The 21719-nt window shown below is 40.0% G+C and overlaps 2 protein-coding genes across 2 annotated transcripts; one reads left to right on the top strand and one right to left on the bottom strand.

Annotated features, from left to right (window-relative positions):
- Nucleotides 1-427: 427 nt before the first annotated feature.
- LOC146464067 (uncharacterized) lies at nt 428-20509 on the bottom strand. The gene is made up of 10 exons (XM_085130180.1): nt 20446-20509; nt 20272-20361; nt 17076-17281; nt 16349-16523; nt 15405-15885; nt 14752-14945; nt 13056-13178; nt 11541-11666; nt 9613-9822; nt 428-3662 (listed from the first exon to the last, which is right to left on the bottom strand). Exons 2-9 carry the CDS (start codon nt 20333-20335, stop codon nt 9731-9733), a joined length of 1461 nt encoding a protein of 486 aa, XP_084986306.1. The 5' UTR covers nt 20336-20361; nt 20446-20509; the 3' UTR covers nt 428-3662; nt 9613-9730.
- On the top strand, nt 3868-9499 carry LOC146464068 (zinc finger protein 862-like). Its single transcript, XM_085130174.1, has one exon. It carries the CDS (start codon nt 6321-6323, stop codon nt 9102-9104), a length of 2784 nt encoding a protein of 927 aa, XP_084986300.1. The 5' UTR covers nt 3868-6320; the 3' UTR covers nt 9105-9499.
- Nucleotides 20510-21719: the final 1210 nt, after the last annotated feature.

Below are 21719 nucleotides of genomic sequence, written 5' to 3' on the forward strand. Positions count from 1 at the left end.
GCCCGGTCGACCGGGCTGGCTCGGTTTCCGAGATCTCGCCTTGCCACTATTTCCTTCACAAAAATTTCGATGTGATCATATGAGAAGGCGGGCTGGCCCGGTTACCGATAACCGAGCTGGAAATTTTTCCCATACGAACACTCCAGCCCGGATACCGGGACTGTCCGTTACGAAACATTTTCAACTGCGCATGGCTGACAAGTCGGAACGCGGTTCCACGGGTATTTTGGAGGCCGGACATTTTTCATCTCGGTGCCCGGGATTAAATTTCCCCTATGAACAGAAGACAAAATCGCCCTTATTCAGTCCAAACCCAACCAATTTTGAACGCAAAATTCCCTGCTCCCTGGTATTCAGCTGAAGAATCCATACCTAAAAAAATATTTGTTTACTCAGATATCCCCTAAAACGAAACCAGAAAATAGAAAAAAAAAAACCATTTATTTTCTTTTTTTGCGTCAATTCCCTCTTTCGATACACACATAACCTAGTAACATCCAATAACTACAACCAGAATTCTAATAATAAACCATACTGATAAACATTACTAAAACTCTCCTACGGTGCTTAAGTTATACATTACATCTTCTATCAAATAATTTACATCGCTAATAAAAATGGTTCTCGTGTAAATTTTGAATTGTATGTGTTGTCTGTTATCTGTTATGTGGTACGGGAGGACGTGAATTGAAAAACATATTAAAATGTGTTTTATCCAATGTGTTTAATCAGATCCTGCATGCATCCATTGTGCATAAATCCATAAAAACAGAAAATTAATAGCCCGACAGAGACTTTCGGTTTTAAGGTGTCCGCGGAAATTTGATGTTCTTAAAAGAAATAGTACATCGGCAAGCGAAGCTTCGAGGGCTTATGTACTAGCTATAAGAACATCGAATTTCGTGACAGACCATCAGTGCTATCGTCCCGACATGCACAGAAGCCACTATTTTTTAACTGTTCAATAAAAATGTTCTTCGGAGCCAAGAATAGTAGATGTGACATAACGAACGTCACCAATTTAACTTTGGCAAAACTTGAATTAAGATATATTAAATAGATTAGGAAGCGGGCGTTTTTTTAGCTCTATCCATCCAGGTATTTTCGCCGGATGCACTAAAGAAATGCCTGTTATAGTTCACCACTAAATTTTCTCTGAGATTGATTGGTTTAAATTGATCACATGAGCCAATGATAGTAAAGCGAGCACACCTTGCGAGGGCGCGAGAAAATTGCGCACTTCCCGCGAGGACGCGCCCGCAAGCGTGCTTCCCTCGCTACAGCTGACAATCCCTCGACAGAAACACTCTACTGCTAATACGTGTCTCACCGCGGATGAACCACATGCAATCACGTCACGAGATCAATCCGACTTGAAGAAAATTTTGTGGTAAACTACATCGGGTATGTCAGTAATTGTAAACCACGACCAGTTCACTAACGATTAGCAACGGTTTTCTTATGAGCACAAAGACAACACATTCTTCTTGCTGAGCCTGTAGTAAGGGAGCAAGCCTTAAATTGAGTTTTAGCATAATCCTGTGACCAAGTATTTAGATTGGCTACAAAAGGGCGTTCTACATTTGCAACAGGCTTCAAATTAGTGGAAGCACTTGTAAGGAATATTGCTACACTCGCGAGCCAACTAGCAAGATAAAAGAAACGTTCTTTACCGAATGTCGGTCCTAAGTTATGCTAAAACAATTACACGGTACCTCTCGGTTCCCACGCAAGATAGTTGGCCAGTGGCTCCGCCCCTCGCCAAATATCAGCGAAGGGAAACCTCAAGCTTGTTGTCCACCGCCATCTTGACGGCTAAACACGGGAACAAATGACCAGCACTCACTCGCCAAGAGCAGAAGACAGCAAGAAGGCTTATTTTTGTCAAGCCAGGAAACAGCTTTCCACTTCAGGGTCGAAACATTCTAAAATGTATTGCATTGTCACCTACTAAAAATTATTTTAAGTTTTCCTAAACTATGCAATAAATATATTATATTACCCGTCTTTATAGCGACGTTGGTGAAGACTTTTACACGTTTTTTGAAACGGTGGAGGGGGCAAAGGTGCTAAAATGAGTGCTTAAATTTGACGTACACTTAAAACATCACTAAAAGCTAGCAAACTACTTGTCAACCTGGATTCTCAGGGCCCAGTTGTTCAAAGCGCGATTAAGCTAATCCTGGGTTAACGTGAACTTTGATTCGAGTTTAATTACTAATCAATAAAGATTTTGCCAAAAGATTTTTGTGCCTCAGTTTTGACGAAGACTTTTCTTTACCATTAGCTTAAAATAAGCATTGAAGAACATTCTTAGCAAGCGAGCTGACAACCTCGGTCAAGTTTTAACAGTGGATTAGCGTTAATCGGCTTTCGAACAATCGGGCCCAGAAAAATAACGACGTAAGTAGACCCTCAAATGAGAATCACGAGATGATGTGACTGTAAAATCTCCCAACTACATCACGTGTGTTGGTGCCATGCCAAGGAATCAACCTTAACGGGGTTTGTACAAGCTAAGACTTGTCAGCTCGACAGTGTTGGCCTGAGTATAGGGCTTTTCGGCGGGGGGGGAGGGGAGGGGGGACAGTGTCGAAGCGCAAATCGTACGTGTATTTTGACTCTCGATTTTGGTTTAGAATTGTGATTGACGTTTCGGTTTCTTTGAGAGCGCCGGCCCGATTTGAAAACAGAAATCTGGTGCACTGCAACAGATTTTCAGAATCGGGCCGATTTTCATTTCAGGAATCGGCCGCAAATCGCGTGTCAAATTGCGCTCCCATACTGACAAATCGTAGCGCGTGAACCGGCATAAGAGCTAACAAGAGACCTCAATATCCACCATTTCTGACAGTAACTTTCCACTTCTTGTTATTTTTTATGTTGTAAACGGACAGAGGACAGTAAATTAAGTCCAAACTCGCGCCTAATTGTGTTCATCACCAGGTGTAGCTTAGCTACACAGCAATATTTTCCGTCCAGTCCCCTAGCTTCTCTGTTGCTCAAATTACTGCTGATGGGCTTCAGTGAATGTGCAGAATTCACTCATCCTGTACTGGAAACCGCTGGTGGGGGGTTGTGTGTGTAGTGGCGGGGGGGGGGGGGGGGGCGGGGAGGGGGGGACGTACTCCACGAAAATTTTGGTGGGAGTGTGCCTATTTCAGCCCGAAATAATATGTAATTTTTAGGTACCCTTACAGATCTGGCCCCAGTTGTTCAAAGAGCGAACAAGTCGCTATCCAGCGAATAAAATGTATTGGTTGGAGTACATTTTATCCGCTGGATATCGATTTTTCCACTGGATAGCGTTATCCGCTCTTTGAACAATCGGGGCCAGGCCTCTAAAATTCATACCCATTTTTTAGATCTGGGCCCAGTTGTTCAAAACCCGATTAAGCTAATCCTGGATTAACAGAACCTTGATTCAAGTTTAATTACTAATTGGTAAAGATTCTTCCAAAACATTTTTTGGCCCTCAGTTTTGACTTAGACTTTTCTTTACCTTTAGCCTGAAATTAGGTTTTAAAACTACTTTTAAAGAGCGAGATGAAAACCTCGATTAACTTTTAATCGTAGATTAGCGTAAATCGGCTTTCGAACAACCGGGTCCAGGTTTTTAGAATCCATACCTGCTTTCAGACCAAAATGGTTAAAATCTATAACTCAAATTTCTGCAAGGCTGATCGGACTGCGTAGAAAACTTAACACGACAGCGACATGATAGAGACCAAACCGAGAATCAACAGAATGTGGCAACCATGGACAGCTGTTTCGATCTGGTTGGCTCTCGTCAGCGCGGTGTAGCACAGCAAAAAGTAGAATACCAACGCGAGTCGAGTGTTCTACCAAATGCGCGTGGTAGCCCAGTGCTGGAAATAACTGTCGGTCATCGGACATTGTCCGACCAAATTTTGAAAATGTCCGGCCAAATTCACATTATGATCGGACATGATGTCCGAACAACTCACCAACACATCTTGACTTTTTCCCTTGAAGGTGTTGTCCGTCAATAAAAGTTGCTCATAAAGATTGCTTGAGCCACATTCGAAAGACACTAATAATTCCTAAAGCAGAAGTGTTTCGTTCGTAATCCTGTAGTTCCATAAAGTAAAATCGCCCAACAATGCATTGCGCGGTACTGTCAACACCTCATATATGTAACTCCAAGTCTCGCATGGTAAAGACATGGTAACGAGGTTAAACTTAGCCACACCAGCGTTGGTAAAAAAAAAAAACTTTAATGTTGAAGGGGAAAAACTCAATATTTCCAACAACGAACACTGATTTTTATTCTCATATTCTTCCAGCGTTAAAATTTATTGACATTGTTTTTCGTTTTTTTTTTTTTCATACAGTTTACAGCTTACGCAAACTGTTTTACTTGTATAACATCGTCGACGAGTTTTTTACGAGAATCTTAATATTTGTTTTAGCTTTTATCCTAGTAGCTATTTTAGCGTTGCGTGGGAAAATTTCCATTTACCAAAATCGATAAGGGAAGATTGGATCATATGCTAGACAACCAGTTGATGCACATTGTTCAAGTTTCATTTTGCACCGAGCCCAAGGAAGAAATGGATCGTCACTTCCCGTTTCTTGATCGGTGACGTTCGTTCACTGCATGCAAAACGCAATAAAATTTGCATTTCCCGACTATTGTTTCAAAGCAGCTTAACACGGTTTTCTAAAAAAATGTAATCTGGTTCATCAAAAATCAATTTTTTCCCACGAAATTCCTGCATTATATAATTGAATTTCACGTGGGAACAGGAATCTCTGATTGGCTTGTACTGTACATCTACCCGCGTAAAAGAGAATGCTTTTAGCTTTAGTGTTTTCGAACTTCAGTCGGCAACTTCTCGAGTTATCATGAATGTTCCAGAAGATGTTGACGCTGATTTGGAGAAGCTCAACCATAATATCAGAAGTGAAGAAAGCGGGAATTTACTTTGTTATCTTCAGACAAAGTATTCAGGAATTCTAGCCCAGATTCAAGAGAAACCAGTCGTCAATGGCAGCACGCTTCAACGAGATACGTTAGGGCAAGCACTTCTCCCAGAGGATATACCTGTTTTGTCTAAAACATCACGACTTGTGGCGTATCAATCGCCCGGGAATGGGGACTGTTTGTTCAACTCTTGTTCACGTTTGTTAGTTGGTGATGATTCCCTAAGCAGTTGTCTTCGAGTTTTAACTGCATTGGAAATTCTGTCGAACAAAGAATATTATTCAGAGCATCCGAAGATTGAAGAAGCTGTACGTACTAATGCAACTCGGTACTCTGAAAGTACGCTGTTCTCATTGTGCCTGGCACGACTCGGTCCAAGCAACTTAAAGGATAATGGAAATCGCTTGATGGCAATAGTTGAAGAAGCCCAAGGTAAGAGTAAGTTGTGGCAAGAAATTCTCTTTTAGAGTTTTTGAAACGCGTGAAATAAATTGACGCCTCACCTCCCCCCTGGGGGAAAAAGACAATGCATCGTGCGTTAAAAGCTTAAGCGGTAGGCTACCCTGGGTGTCAGAGGAATTTTTTTTCAAGGTCCGAGAGAACGCTGCGCGAGTCGAAGGCAACGACCGAGGACTAAAAAAATAATTTTTTTCGGTCCTCTGTCGTTACCTTCGACTTGCGTAGCATTCTCACGGACCTTGAAATAAAAATTCCTCTGGCACCAGGGTAGCAGTAGGTGTGTCTCGCAAGCCGGTTGTCCAGTATGCTATGAGGCAAAATTGCATACTGTAGTGATCAAAATGGCACCGGATAGCGACTCATAACTGAAAAACAAAACAAAACCGCACAAACGATGTAACTTACAGGCTGCAAGTTACATCGTTCGTATGGTGCTAGTTTTGTTGGATACACGTAAAAACAAGACTGATACTGCAAGACTGCACTAACGTTTGGTGAAAAGTGGAAAGGAGAAGACTTCAAGCTTATAACGTAAGAACGAACAAACAAGAAAAAATTAATAGATACTAGACCACCGTACAAACGATTTTATCACAGATGAACGTAAAAAAGACTAGACTCATACCATGAAAACGATCCAACATACAAAACAGCGATAAGGAAAAGACTAACATTGAACAAACCGACTGACCTTCGGTGAAACGTTACATGGACGACATCAATTCTCACGTGTATTTTTATCAACATTTACAGCGTATGAACGAACTAGTAGAAACATGAATAAGAAGGCAAGACTCAGACCGTACGTACGAACTGACATTCAAATAAACGTTAAACCCCTGCAGACAGGTAACGCTCAACAACTAACGTTATCTTCTTTATTATATTTATCCATCCGGTTTCGTAAGAGAAAATGTTTTTAAAATTTTTAATAGGTGCCACAGTAAAAAGAGAATGGGCAGGGATGTTTCATCTCATGGCCTTAGCCACAGTAATGGGGAGGCCGATTTTTTCTGTCTATCCCAATGCGGTATCCTCCATACGGATTCTCCTGCATGGGGTCATAGTACCAAGGGTCATCAACCATATGAGGTCAATGCCAACTGTCTTCATAATGTGGTCCAGAGATGGTAACCTTGATGCGACAAGAGGTGTGTGGTTTCAGCCCAACCACTTTATTCCACTCTTAGAGGTAGAAGAAGGGGACCCTATCAAGGAAAAAGAATTCAAACAATGTGGCTCCGCAACACAAAGAAACATAACAAGCTTTTTTGGTCCAAAGCAAAGCAAGAAAAGAAAGCTACCACAAGAAGACAGTCTTTCAAGCTGTAATTATGTAAAATCAGAGACCAAACCAGAAGCACCAAGAAAGACAAACAAGTCTGAAAATACAAAGGGGAGAAGAGTTACTTCTTCCACAGTTGAGAAATGGAAGAAGAATGATTTAGCCATTTTTGAAGCAGACACTTGGCTTGTTTATGAAGTTGATCAAAGTGAAATGGGAAAGTTTTGTTCTTCGCTGAAATGCACCGTCTGTGTCGAATTTGAACAAGAGATAAAGAAAAGACGTAACTTTTCAAGATCGTGGATTGATGGCTCAGCCAATTTTAAGCTTTCCAATGTAATTGATCATGCAAAATCAGATGCGCATAATGAAGCCCTGGCTTTGTACAAGAGAAGAATGGGTAAAGCCCCTTCCCCTCCAGTGCCTACGGGAAACCAGCGACCTCTAGAGTTCAAACTTAGTAAAGAACAAGAAGAAGTTTTCAAGAAGAAGTTTGACATTTCATACTTTGTAGTGAAAGAAGAAATGCCGCTCAGCAAGTATGAGAAGATCATTCAACTAGAAAAAAGGCATGGTGTTCGGCTTGGCTCCACACACAACAATCGTACCGCTGCACGTGAGTTCTTATCCTTTCAAGCAGGGGAGCTTAAGGAAGCGTTGTCAAAAGAAATAGCCGAAGCAAAGTTTTACAGCATCTTGTTTGATGGGACCACAGATAGCTCTGTCACTGAACAAGAAGCCATTTTCGTCCTTTATTTCGATCCAGACGGAGAACCGGCAGACAACATCAGTAACGAGCCAGAGATCGCAGTGAAGACGAGCTACCTCTCCTTACAAAGTCTGTCAAGTTCAACAGCTCAAGGTGTCGTTGATGGCATAAAGAAGGCTCTTATTGAAGCAGGTCTGAAAGATGTAACAACAGTGACTCCACCTGCAGTGCACGTGGGACTTGGAGGAGATGGCTGCAGTACTAACAGAGGAGAGAAGGGAGGAGTAAAAGGTATTCTGAAGAAGGAGTATCCATGGTTTCTATTTGTCTGGTGCATTGCGCATCGCTTGGAGTTGGCATTAAAAGATGCTCTTAGCAGCACTTATTTTAAAGAGATTGATGACTGCCTACTGAAGCTCTACTATCTGTACGAGAAGAGTCCTAAACGGCTGCGAAGTCTTCAGGAGCTGAGTAACATTTACAAAGATTCATTAGAGTTTGTTGAAGGATCAGTGAAACCAAAACGTGCGAGTGGAACAAGATGGATTACACACAAACTTAATGCGCTTAAAGTCCTCGTAGATAAATTTGGTATTTTCATTCAGCATCTTGAGTCCTGCAGCAGTGACAAATCTGTGAAAGCTGATGACCGAGCCAAACTGAAAGGGTATCTAAGGAAATGGAAATCAGGAAAGCTGTTTATCTACTCGTGCTTCTTCATTGACCTCTTAGAAACAGCAGCATGTCTTTCAGCTGCATTCCAGGAAACAAAAGTTGATGCCGTGACTGTTTCCCTTGCCATGGCAAAGGCCAAGAAACATCTACTTGCACTGAAGGAGAAAGAAGTCGACAAACTGAGAACTGTCAGGTACTATTTGACCAAGGTCAATGACTGCTGCTATCAAGGCGTGCAATTGCCAGGTCTAGATGATGCAGTTGAACAGCTTAAGAAGGATGGAGGTACACTGATTGATTTGTTGACTGAAGCAATCTTAGAACGCTGTGAGGGGACTGATGACACGATGGCAATGGCCAAAGTTTTGAATTGTGAAGTATGGTCAAACGCTTATTCAAGTAGTGAAGAAATTGACCACATCATCTTAAAAGTGTCTGACCAATTCCAGGATGCCTTGAAACAACACGGTTTTAGCTCTAGTGGTCCTGACTTGTTAGATGAGTGGCACGAACTTGTAGAATACACAGTTGAATTCCTTTCACCTTCTTCACGGAATTACCGAGCAACGTGGTACAAGCTTTTTCACCTCTCCATAGGATCAACTCGCTGGAACAACGTACTGCTTCTGGTAAGACTGCTGTTTTGCCTGCCTGTGTCGAATGCAATAGTCGAAAGATTCTTTGGTAGCCTAAAGAGGGTCAAGACAGGTAGAAGAGCAGCTCTGGGTCAGAAAACCACAGAAGATATTCTGACGATGATGACAGAGGGGCCACCGTTTGAAGAGTATGATGCCACTTCAGCTGTCCGATCGTGGTACTCGAGCAAATCAAGGAGACTAAATCAAAAGGAGAGAAAGAGCTACAAGAAGAGGCCATTAAAACGACCAAAAATGTCTGAGGCACTCTCAGACTCTGAGTCTGATCAGCTTAATGAAGAGCAATCTAACCTTGATTATGAAATTGAAGACCTTGATGAAAGTGCTATTTTTAGTCAAAGTGACAGTGAAAACGAGCTACAATCATTGTGATGTGAACTTTTCCTTACTCAGTTTTATTTTCACCGGAACCATAAACAGAAAGTGAATACATTGAAGGTCTTTAAATATCAGAGTGGCTTTGAGGCACATGCTTCAACAGTTTGTCATGAAGGACTGCAAGAACCTAAAAATACGTCAGTGAAAAACATCGTGAAGAAAAATTGTATTCAATTGAAGTGGTAATGTTAGTAAAAGTCAACAAGTTAATGAAAAAATGATAAATTGAATTTAAATGCAGTTGTCAAAAGTCTTTTGTTTTGCTAATGTTACTAATTAAATTATGCTAATTAATGTCCGGTCAAATTTATAAAATGTCCGACCAAACGGAAGATTTGAAAGGACATATGTCCTGTTAAGATAGAAAAATTATTTCCAGCACTGTAGCCGATTTCGGATGGGCCCAAATTCAGACATCCGTCCACGTCATAGCGCGTGACTACGAACAATGAACAAAAGAACTGAAATATCATGTCGCTGTCGCAATAAGTTAAATCTATACCCTATTTCAGTCCAAAATGGCTCAAAAGCCATACCCTTTAGCGCCGCACATACCTATATAACTTATTTAGGGGATTACCCCCCATACCCCCTCCCCCGGCGTCCCTTACTGGAAACATCTACATCGTGAATTCAAGCAAACCAACCACCATTAACATGACAATGTGGCACAGCACGGCAGTCAGAGCAGACGCACTGGACGCATCAGATCCTGTGGACAGTGAAAACATAACATCCATTAGTTGGGCATTCTACGGGGGCTGAGAATCGTCTGCATGGAAGATCTTTTCGGAAGGCACAGAAATTCGGATTTACTTGTGATCCCTTTGGTTTTTGAGGGGGCAACAATGTCATTTGTGGTATGGTAATGTATTTATATACCGCACATATCACACAATCTCATGGCGGTTTTCTGTGGGGTGAGGTCGGACGTCAGCATCTACAGGCGCAACTGGCAGCCGCCATCAGTCCATATTTGATCTCACCCACCCACCCACCCTCCCAACCCACGCATGAATGTGAAAGACAGATGAAATCAGAGAAAGAGATAGACCAACACACTGCTCTATTCGATCAGTGTGTGGGATCTTTAACGTTCCACAGCATAGCTTAGATTTTTCAGAAAGCAAAAGCACGCTCAAAAATTCAGGGATCAAATTTCAGAAATTTTGTCCCTTAAATCTTATGCAACTTCGATGTTCAGCTTAAGAAGCCCAGCAGAAAAAACTGCGTTAGCTTCCACAAACATCCCTTTACAAGCCCTAAAAATGGTATGGGAAAACGGAAAGCGGTTTTTGAAGCATTCTGCTTAAGGTGGCCGAATACAGTTTTTTAGTGTACAGGTGTTAGAAAACGTTATTTGGAAACTATATATTTCTGGACGCCCAAAATTGGTATGGTGTAAGACTAACTAAGAAAGAATGTATTTTCGTACGTCTTGTTGAGCTAAGAACCGTTTCCATGGCAACACAAACTATTAAACGCTCATAAATAGTAAGTTTCCTTTATTTTTAGAAAATGTACTCATTAGATTTTTTCCATTTTTTGTATCCAGAAAAACTCACAAAACACTGACACAGTTGCACTATTTTCATGTAATTTTAAAAGAGAGAACTCCTGTAAATATCGATTTTGCATTTTAATGTTTTGTGAAGATACCCTCTGTTAGATTTAGGTTTCTCTTTGTAGGCAAGTTACGCTTTTAGGGAACTTTTTTCATGCCAAATTTCACGAAATTCTAATGAGCGGTTCCTTAGATAACAGATTATTTCCACGAAAGCAACCAGTCGCAATTTTTTGGTCAAATGCGCATGCGTGGCTTTAATTGGGTTTCATGGCAAAGATGAAAAGCATGCAAAAGCTCTTGGTGAATGACTTTTTTGCTCGGAAAGAAAAGAAAAAGAGTCCGGAAACGAGAAACTTACTTATTTAGGATCAAAACTTAACTTTATTATCAATTTCATGTGAAATTAAGGGATCACTTTATCGACCGCCGTATTTGCGTACCACAACCCTAGCGCGCGCTTAATAGCATCACTAGCAGAATCTGTAAAGCGCGCGCAAACTGTGTTCGGCCACATTAAACTTTCTCGTTGGGTGATCCTAATTCTACAGTGTCAAGGATTTCTTCATTTTTATCTTTCTCCTGTGTTTTCATGAGCTAAGCCTAAATTTCGTGGTTGTAGATATTCTGTGCTACTCAATCCAGCAGTAGTTTCATGTGGCACTCTTTTTTATGGTGTATGAGGTGGTTCGAACATTCAAGTCTGTGGACAAAATCAGAAACCTAAGCCAACGGTGACTATTTCTCGGGCATGGTATAATGACTGACATCCCACGGTCGCTAAGCCAATCAAAACTCTAAAAATTCCAATATACCATGATCCAGTTTTCAATAAAGCTTCCTGCAGCTAATCAGAAGTTACTAACCAACGCATGTGTAACCATCCCCACTGAAGCCTTTCTTGCAGTTACAACCGTAAGACCCTGGTGAATTAATGCATTCTGCAGCCTTTGAGCAACTAGCAAGTCCTTGTATGCTGCATTCATTTATATCTGTTAACAGGATGTAAAAGAAAACAATGAGAAAGTATTTTTCTGTGGGAAAAAACACCCTTCCCTTCCCAAGTATATTATGCCTTTTTAACAATGGGAAATAACGAATAATAACAATACCACCCACGTCGAGTGATTTAGTATTTGTTCACCTGTTGGTTCTTATTCAATATAGACAATACGTTGTTAAATACCGGTAATACCACAATTCATTCTAAATAATTTCATGTATGACTTTGAGTCACTTTTCCACACTCCCAATTATTTAAAATACTTTTATTTGTTAAAATAATTGTTTTGATTATGATTGCGAACGACTATTGTAAGTAATCATTTCATTTTTTTTCCATCCATGTAAACATATAAGCTTAAGCTAATTATGTATTTTTAAACTTTTGTAATTAATCCTGGGGTCCACGTTACAAGCTTTTCTCCTCTGGACTCAACTCACTTTTCACCTATGCTGTTGCACTTCGTGTTGTGATAAAAACGGAAATCTTGCCCATAATCATAGCTTTTTATTGCAAACGAAGCGCAAAGCCGCGGATAAAACATTGGAGCAACGTTTCCTGAAGGAATTCAAGGCCACATGCAAAAACTAGGGTGAATCTAAGCTAAAACAACAAAAAGTGATCTGAAAAGTCATTTAGGTCGGTTATGTCCTCAGCCCTTCATGATATACAGTAAAAGTATTTTTGCAAATATTAAGTACGTTGTCGTTGATTGTTCATGTCACCGTCCAAAGAATTAACCCTAAATTAGGGTTTATTCTAAGAATAGGCTTCTGAGGGTCCGGTAAACTCTCTTCAGAAAGACTGGTTTTCAATTGAGTGTCGAAAGTTATTCGCGTTTCCTTTGGTTTTGCTTTACTATGCTCTGTGATTGGTTAACAAAACTCGCGCCACTTTCTCAACCAATGGGAATCCAAACCAAAACCAATCGTGTTTTGGCCGCACACGTTTTCCCGCGCTTGGCGCCGGTTACATGTATTTGCTTCGAATTCTGATTGGCTCGTTGTGTTGTTTATATCTGTTGTGATTGGCCCGAGTAATTACTTTGGTTTTGGTTTTACGACACGCGATTGGAAACCGCTCTAAATTGGCGATAAAAAATAACCAATCAAAAAAGATTTTACCAATTATTTTCTTCCTTCATTTTTGACTTACTTGTAGCTTAAATTTAGCATTCAAAAACACCGTCAAAGAAAGAGATAAAAACCTCTGTTGACTTTTGGTCGCAGATTAGCACTAATGAGCTTCTGAACAACCGTGTCTTGAAATACACTTGGCTACACAGTAATTTTAATGTTAGTAATCTTTTTGGAGATTAGTCAACAGGCTACTCTGTAAATTCCCGTTAAAAAAAGTGTGTGCACAGGGTACAACTTACCGTCACAAGAAAAGCCATCCCCAGTGTAACCAACCCTGCAGATGCATCGGTAAGAGCCGTACGTGTTAATGCAGGTTGCATTGCTTGAACACTGCGCATTTCCTTGTGTGCACTCGTTGACATCTGGTACATTCAAACAGATGTACAAAATTTTATTATTTCATAGGTGCATGAAACCAGCCTTGGCTAATGTGAAAAAATTGCCGAAAAATGGCTGTTTGTTATATTCTATTTTATTTGCTTGTCTGATTAGCTGTATATAAATGTGGCTAGATGTAATTCAGGTAAGGATAAAACCTCACAAGCAACACTATTATTAAGTATACATTTAAATTCAACCGTCTCTGGCAATCATGCACCCTTTCCAGTGATGGCAGGGGGGGGGGGGGGGGGGAGAGGGAGTACTCAGTTTGTGTAGTATACCCCTACATACCTAGTAAGTCATGGTCATTCTCTACTTCTTGACAGCTAATTCTTCAGGGAGCCATGCACACAAAACGAAATGTTCATAATACTATTTTATAGGGGTACTGGTGGGTGCCAACTCATTACTCAAGGACATCATGTAGTTTTTGAGATTATCAGGAACATCTGGATTTTGAAATGGTGCATGGTGCATGGTGTATGGATTTTGAGCTACAGGTTTTGTTCTGAAATTAAATCCCAAATGTTTCTATTTTGGGAACTGAAATTGAGCATGGTTCGCCGTCTAGTATGAAATAAGGTGTGGCTTTTAAGAGAGTGTGGTGTCGTACGGTGATCTCTTTTCATCTTGAAAATAATAGAAAAGGGAGAAAGTGGAGCAAGCAAAATGAAGTGTCATTTAATCATCGCCGTTGCTAAGGTTCAGAGAAGTCAGCTCCAAAAGAAAAATAGCGAGTTGTAAGCAAAAGCACAATATTTTAAATAAAAAATGCAGCTTAACAGGAGATTCAGCTTCTTCAACTAATTCAAAATATTACAGACTTTTCGCTGGAACATAATGGTTGAGATACAGTACCATAAAGAACAAAAGTGAAATAAATTTCAACAAAAATGGCAACCTCGTTCCCAGGGTCTCTCCTCTTTCCGTCCCCTGAAGCAAGAGGGAGACATCCCTCTCTTGCTCCAGGGAACGGAAAGAGGAGAGACTCCCTGGGAATGAGGTTGTAAAAATGTCAGCCTTTCAGTGGGATTTAGATTTCATTCCAGCAGTTGTACTTGTTTTTTCAATGTGTTTACATTTCTTGTCATATTAGACTCTGACTCTTAGAAATTTTTTAAGCTGCCTTCACTGTAGTTGCCATAGATAGCTGCTGACTACTAAAGACAGCTGTTTAAAGGATTGTTTAACCCCCCCCCCCCCCAAAAAAAAAAAAAAAGAAAATAGGTATTGATTTATAGATGTGAAAAAAGGTAAGGCAACTGAGATATTTTGGTCTGAAATAGGACCAGGATTTGAAGATCATATGTCTGCCAAACATTTCCAGGATTCCCCTTTCATTGTATCTTCTAGGAAGCTTGCCAATCCTCTCCAATTTTCTAAATCTCTTATTTTGCCCATGATCTTGGACAGAATTAGATGAAATTTTGTTGCAAGGTGGGATAAATTTATGGTACTCTGTTCCTTAGGGTCCTCCAGTTTAGTGAATATAACTTCTCAAAAACAAAAAATTTTTTGCAGGATTAGGAATTAATAACCTTAATAAAAGTTTACCTATTTGTGAGCAAGCTAAAAACTTGGTGAGGTTTTTTGCTGCAGTGACGGTGGTGTACATAAAGCCAAGGTGGTTCGCTTGTGTGGCTTTCGCATAGTTGTCACACCAAACATTTGTTTTGCAGGTAAAAAGACTTTCCCGCTGGAAACATGTGTCTGTCAGTAGTATGGACTTTATGTTAGCATCCCAAAAGCTAGGAAACGAATAAAATTATGGTCATTGTTAGTCTAATTAAATGATAATGTTATGCCCCGATGACTCCATACAAATCCTTCTAATTTTGTCTCATTTCCAAACATTAAGAACTGAGATAAAATTAGAAGGATTTGTATGGAGTCACTGGGGCATAACGGAGCTAATATCTCACCCCCAAATTGCAATAAGATGCTGATTTTTGGGAATAATGCATTATTTATTATACTCTTTCAGAATACCTCAGTAAAACCCATAATTTCATAAATTTAGTTTTTGTGACATCATCACTTTAGGACTCTATACCTTCACTAAATCCACAGAGTGGGGAGGGGATTTTGACAAAAAAGAAATAGTGTATTAATTAAAAATGAGTCAGATGCAGCCCCATGTTAGCCTAAAGACAATGCCTTGAGCAGTCTACGATTTCACTCAATAAAATATTATTGTACAATCTCACCTCAATGTATCTGACTTTTCAAAAGCAGTTTCCACATTGGTCAAGTTAGTGCCAGTGGGTTTTCCTTTGAAATTCCAAGTGAAATCCGCAACTTGGTACTGATCATATGTTCGTCCATCCACAAACATCTCCACATACTTATCCACAATGTCTTTTTCATCTTCCCTGCCTACAGCTGCTAGATAATTCCCTTTGTTTGAGTAGATTAGACCTTGCATTCTATAAAACTGATCGAAGTAGTCCTTAATGGGTTGGGTATATATTTTCTGGCTGTCACTGCGGTCCATAAAATTCGAGATACAGTCCATGATGATGGCAATCTTGACTGAGCCACTACCAATCAAAACATTGATGTCATTGATGAAAGCTTTGCTTCCACAGCTCTGGTTGCAGACTGCATGGCCCTGTTGAACGTCAAATGTTTCGGAGCGATCAAAGGCTACAAACAGGATGGTATTGTTCTGAATGCATCTATCCTTTCCTGCAAATGCAAGGAATTCAGAGGTCAAATACATGTATGTAATCCTAATTCTACTGAGTTACAAGGGGAGTAGGGATGGTACAGAGGTGAGAGCACTAATGCCTCCCACCAATGTGGAACAGGTTTGATTCCTGAACTCGGCGTCATACATGGGTTGGATTTTGTTGTTGGTTCTTGTCCTTGCTCCGAGAGGTTTTTCTCCAGCTTCTCCGACTTTCCCCTCTCCTCAAAAACCAACATTTCCAATTTCCAATTTAATCTGGAATCTGAGGGCCACAAGTTTGTCAGTCCAAATTTTCAGTCTAGGGTGCATTTTTGCACAATTTGCGTGCTCTTATGGCTTACTGATGCAATAAATTATTCCTGTGCATCTGCACCTGTGTGGCACTTTATCGCTGTCTTGCCTCACCTGTTTTGAATAGAATATATTAATTTTAATTAGCATTTTCATGGTATAACTCACCACTAAGATCCTCAGCCAAAGTAATCAAAGCAGTTAAACCAGAGCCATCCTTGTTTACTCCAATATTTTGAAGTCCCATTGTATCTAAGTGAGCACCAAGAATAACAAATTCATCTGTCGCAGTGTTAAAGTTTTGGCTTTTCAGGATTCCTACAACATTTGTTCCACTCACACTCTGCAAGAAGACAAGAAGCAAATAAAAGGAAGACATTGATAACCACAAACTAAGATATCGTATTGTAAACCATTGTCACAAGTATGTGATTATGAAGAAAAACTCTGGAGCTAGATTCACAAAGCCCTCGTAAGCTAACTACTGTTTCTTAACAATAGGTAATCTATCATTGGAATAATTGGTTGATTTTTTCAATCTTTGATAATTTGTATTGTTACCCAGTTTGCACAAAAGGACAGAAAAAATGTCTTCAATGTCTTTGTGACACTTTACATACTATATCTCTTTACACTTTGAAGCAATCTGTTGTTTAAATTTGTCCTCTTAGTTCTCTTGTTGTGTACATGACACAAAGAACCAGAGTTCACAGATTCAAAGAAAAGACTGTGTCAAAACACAAACTGACTAACTGACGCGTCAGTCACACTAGGACATCTTGCCATCTTCTTCCCTCTGCGTCCTGTTGCATAAACTCACTATTATTAACTGGTCACGTCCTGGTAGTTACTGAGAGGTGAAAACATTAAATTTTAAAGAACACTGTCTACAAACCTGCCCTGTTGTTGTGTCACTTGTGGTGAAATTATGCAGCTTGACATCCAGCCCAGCACTTTCAAATCTTTCCTTTATAAACAGTGTAGCATTCTTCAAATTTTCCATGGAATTTGGCAGGTAATGATTCCGACTGGTCTCAAATTTTTTCAGATATGTCTCATACTTTGTCTCATCTGCTGCTGGAAGTCGGTCAGCTGCTGAAACTGATTTTATCAAAACAGCGCAAGTTATTCTATGGCATTATCATAGTAATAACAAAATTGTTGAATCTGGTATTGGTTGTTAAGCATTGTTTTACTTTTATTATTAATTTAATTAAATGTGCATGCCATGGCAACTGCATCTATTTTATATCAGGCCTGTAGCAAGGGGAGAAGAATAGCACCTCCCAGAAATTTTGCAACTTGAATGGGAAATGATCAACCTAACCTCACATTGCCACTTATATCATTCTGTTTATTGCAATTTTCTTAGAAAAATAATATTTAACAATTATTCACTGAAGTGAAGGTGAATAATATCCATCACTTCACCGACACTGAGGTGAATAATTGTTTTAGTATATACCACACAAGCTGAATAACAAGTGGACCAAAAAATTATTTTATTTCTGACAAAATACCAACAAATGGTATGAAATTTTAAAATCTCATGCGCCACACTGTAAGCGATTTGTTACTGTAGAAAGTTCCGTCTCGCTTTCTTGCAGACAAACAAAACATTTTGGAGACACTTTTTTAGTTCCTATAGTGTCATTTCTTCAATTTTTCTGTGAAATTTGTCTTGTTGTTGAAACCATGCTAAAAAATATTTCATGTTTCATTGTAATTTTAGTGCTCGGCATTTTTGTAAACAAGAGATTGTATTTTAACTTTTTGCCTTAGAATATCAGGTTGAAAAGATTAACTTACATTAATTTTAACCCTTTCCTGCCCGAGGGAAATGCCGAATTTTTCTTAATCGCTAACTATGAACTGGGAGACCACATGTGATATACCATTAATATTTTAAAAGGGTGCGAGTTGTCCAACTGTCAACTCAATGCATTCTTGTCATTTCAGTCATTTCAACGCATCTTTGGAAATGTCGACAGTTGCACTGGAAAACTTTCTCAATGCGTTTCAAAACGTTGGGAATGTTTCCGAACGAAACTGAAATACGTTGAAAATCATTTAAAAATTGGGCCAACGCATTTGCAAAACATTTTCAAACGTTGACAACGCATTTGAATAGTGAAACGACAAGTCATTTTCTTTATCAGCCCCGCAAAACGACTGTATCCACCTGCTGTATCGTACTACACACTGTTCATGCGAAGATTTTGTTTACATTTTGATGGCTGCAGAAAATATGTCGATTCACTTCGCGAAGATTTTTAAAATGCTTTACTTCAAATGTGCCAGTAATAATAATAATAATGGCTACTGCTAGCGCTGCTACTGCAATAATAAATTTTAAAATGAAAGCACTACACAGCATGACATGCAGAGTGCTGCCTTGATGGAAAAACCTGGAAAACAACATAAAATGTATCGGTTCTAATGGGTTTCCTATTATATACCGAACGAAATTCGGCCGTTAACTCGTTTGGGATAACGGCCGAATCCATATCAGTATATAACAACCGAACAAGTTAACGGCCGAAAAATGCTTGCTATATACCGAACAAGGTTGAGGCTTATCTCGTTATTATCAAAACACTCATTAAAAATGCAGCATATAACTCGGTCAGTATAAGCCACAAGATACCGATCGATCACCTCTTTAACCGGAACCAAGCAAACGGACATAACCTCTTTTCTTTCACCGTGACATAGAAAATCGAAAACGAATGGGGCCACCTCAAAGGTCACGCTTTTTTTCCCGATCATCCAGTAGGCGCCGATAAAAACATGTCCTTTCCACAACAGTGACTTTCGATTACTTTGCGCTGATGTTCGCGGACATGTCTGTACTTTGCTTCTTGCAACCCATACACGAATTGCGTCGTTAAATGAACGTATAATCGGTGCGAGGAATTTAGAAGTTCTCGGTCGTAGACCAAAATAACAATCGCTATCGAAGAGCTAGTGTTGTATGTTTGAACAGCTTCGTGCGTGATCTGGTTATGATCTGGCTTGATTGACGTGTACTTTCATATCGCTGGTTCTGATTGGATAATGCTACAGGAGGAAAATTCCTCCTGTAAATTTGGCGTGCTGCAAGTGATAAAAGGCGCTCGTGCCAGGTCCATTCAATGAGAAGCGAGCGAGCGACTTTGAGAAAGGCTAGTATTTATAAAGCTTATGTCTTATGGGGTCGTGGGTTATTTGTCACAAGTGTTGCAGTCCCTGATTTTTCTTAGGGATAGCAAAGTGAGTGAACCTTGCAAGCTCACTCAATAATAATTATTATTAGCAATTATTAGCAATTTATTGCTTCCCACTTCCCTTGTGTACATCGCATCTCCTCGCGGGAGTCAATTTTTGAGCGTGCTGACATGGTTCGCTTGCTTTACTATCGCTTTAAGAAAAATATGGGACTGCTCATAGTCTACTAATGGCTTGCATGCGTAAACATTTTTTAAATAAATAACACCCAGGAATTAATACCTGTTCCCTGAAAAAGATATCTTGCATGTTGTTTGAAACAAATCATGTAAAAAATCGTGTAATTTTTATCTACGATTTCATCTGTAATCCAAAAAGTTTACTATCTATGAATGTGTATAATAATTATTTAAACGGAAGGTTTCAATAATAATCATTTATGTATGAACGGGAGAAAATATGCATGATTTCGCAATACAAGTTACAATATTTACAAGCTCCACTCGCGACCGTGCACTTGCCATCGGGCCAGTGGCAGAATTTTCTAAATTTATTCACCAGGATACAAGCTTACACGGTACGAATGAATAATCTTTCTTTATGTAGGAGAACAGACGCCACGCTCGGTCAGCTTTGAATTCTAATACGAAAAAATTATTTTGGAAAAGTGTCATGTATGAAACCGCGGCAGTTCGATTAGGCGTGAAGCTATCACAAAAGAATAAGCGGCCAAAGCAATTATATATTTGCCGGATCTTTTTGCTTTTTCTCGCGTTTAGCTAGAGTAATCTTGACTAATTTTGAAATTCTGTTGAGTGACACTAGACAAGGAATGCAAAGGATTCTTTTTCGACTTGATTACAGTAATGTTTAGGCCACATTACCTCCAGAAATCTTGAAGAAGATAAACAAAAGCACAGAGACTTGAGCGCGAGCCAGCTGCCCCATGTTTGGATCGAACCGTGCGAGCAGATCTAAGTAGAGATATAAAAAAGGCAAACTAACAAAAGTTGTCACTTTGTCTGTAAACCAAGGGGAATCACTGTTCATGACCTTACCTGCACAAGCAAATTTCTGCCCGCAACACAAAGCTGCACAAATTAAATACGTCTCCCCGTGAGGCGGCGGGTCAGGTTATGTGACGCGTGACAAAAACTGAGCACAATTCTCGGGGGGAGGGGGGGAGAGGGGGTACTCCCGTTATGTTCTTTACAGGCAGGTTCCGCCCGAAATGTAAAGGGGTTAATTCAGGCTGAAGGTGTCAAAAAGGGTAGGGAAAACATCCACTGAAGTTTGGATTATTTAGACTCACCTAACATCCACTGAAACATCCACTGAAGTTTGGTTTATTTAGACTCACCTAGTCTACTGTACGAAGGTATGTGAAAGGGGTACTCATGCCTTTTTCTATGGAAGGTATAGAAAAGGATTACCTCTTATATAAAAAGGGCAAGCATTTGGGCCTGTACGGGCGGAGCCTCCGCGTATAAAACTTCTTGATTACCCCCAACTCCGAGGGTGGGGTGGGGGAAGGGGTTGGCGGGGGCGGACAATGCCTAACAAAAAAGATGAAAGATCCGGATCAAATAAAATTCTGACATGGACAAGCTGCTTACCTTCTCAGTCTCAAAACAGCTCAAAACCAGGTTCTGTAATGACACAACTGAAAGAGGTCTGGCGCCAGACCATTTAGTGACAAAATAAAGTTTTATGGTAGTTGTTTCAGTGGAAAAGCTGTGGTAAAGTGCGATCCGCCGGAAAAACACTGAGAAAACACTCCTTGTGCACTTCTGCCTTCGTACAATACCTCTGTTAAGTTCTAGCCTGTGAACAGGCTTCCAAGTGGGGTATAGGGCGAACTGACAAAAATCGAGCTCCATACCGCGCTCTCGCCGATTTTCCTTTTCGCCCGGATGAGAGAGCCCTAATCTCGTACCCAGATCTCACTCTGCAGTTTTGGGAATGCTTGACCGTGGGAGATCTGGGTACGAGATTATCATGAACTGCTAGCGATACTAAAAGTTTGTCGGGCATTAAATAGTTAGAAAACAATACAGAGGCATAATTTCAAAAGATATGTACACTATAATCCCTGCTTTTATACATTTGTACGATTTGATCGAACTCACGATAAAATCCCATAACAGCATATTTGCCCCTTCAAAAAGGAAAGGAATTATTAATTGAGTCATGAGCTGCCTTTTTGCGAAGAAACTTGCATACAGTTTCTTTATAACTAAATCCGAAATTCCGAGGCCATTAAAACAAGGCTCTCCGAAAAGATATCTCGGGAAAAGCAATTAAAATTTTGGTCAGACACAAAATTTTTCAT

The sequence above is a fragment of the Pavona decussata genome, unplaced genomic scaffold (genome assembly GCF_977016875.1).
Source record: "Pavona decussata unplaced genomic scaffold, jaPavDecu1.1 SCAFFOLD_169, whole genome shotgun sequence".
Classification (NCBI taxonomy): Eukaryota; Metazoa; Cnidaria; class Anthozoa; order Scleractinia; family Agariciidae; genus Pavona; species Pavona decussata.

What these genes read in the sequence shown, in the direction of transcription:
- LOC146464068 (XM_085130174.1), top strand. Translation starts at nt 6,321, where the DNA reads ATGTTTTTAAAATTTTTAATAGGTGCCACAGTAAAAAGAGAATGGGCA.
- LOC146464067 (XM_085130180.1), bottom strand. Translation starts at nt 20,335, where the DNA reads ATGGGGCAGCTGGCTCGCGCTCAAGTCTCTGTGCTTTTGTTTATCTTC. An exon ending in CTTCTTCAAGATTTCTGGAG is followed by an intron (nt 17,282 to 20,271) that starts GTAATGTGGCCT and finishes TGATAAAATCAG; the next exon opens with TTTCAGCAGCTGACCGACTT. An exon ending in GGATGGTTACACATGCGTTG is followed by an intron (nt 9,823 to 11,540) that starts GTTAGTAACTTC and finishes CACTGTCCACAG; the next exon opens with GATCTGATGCGTCCAGTGCG.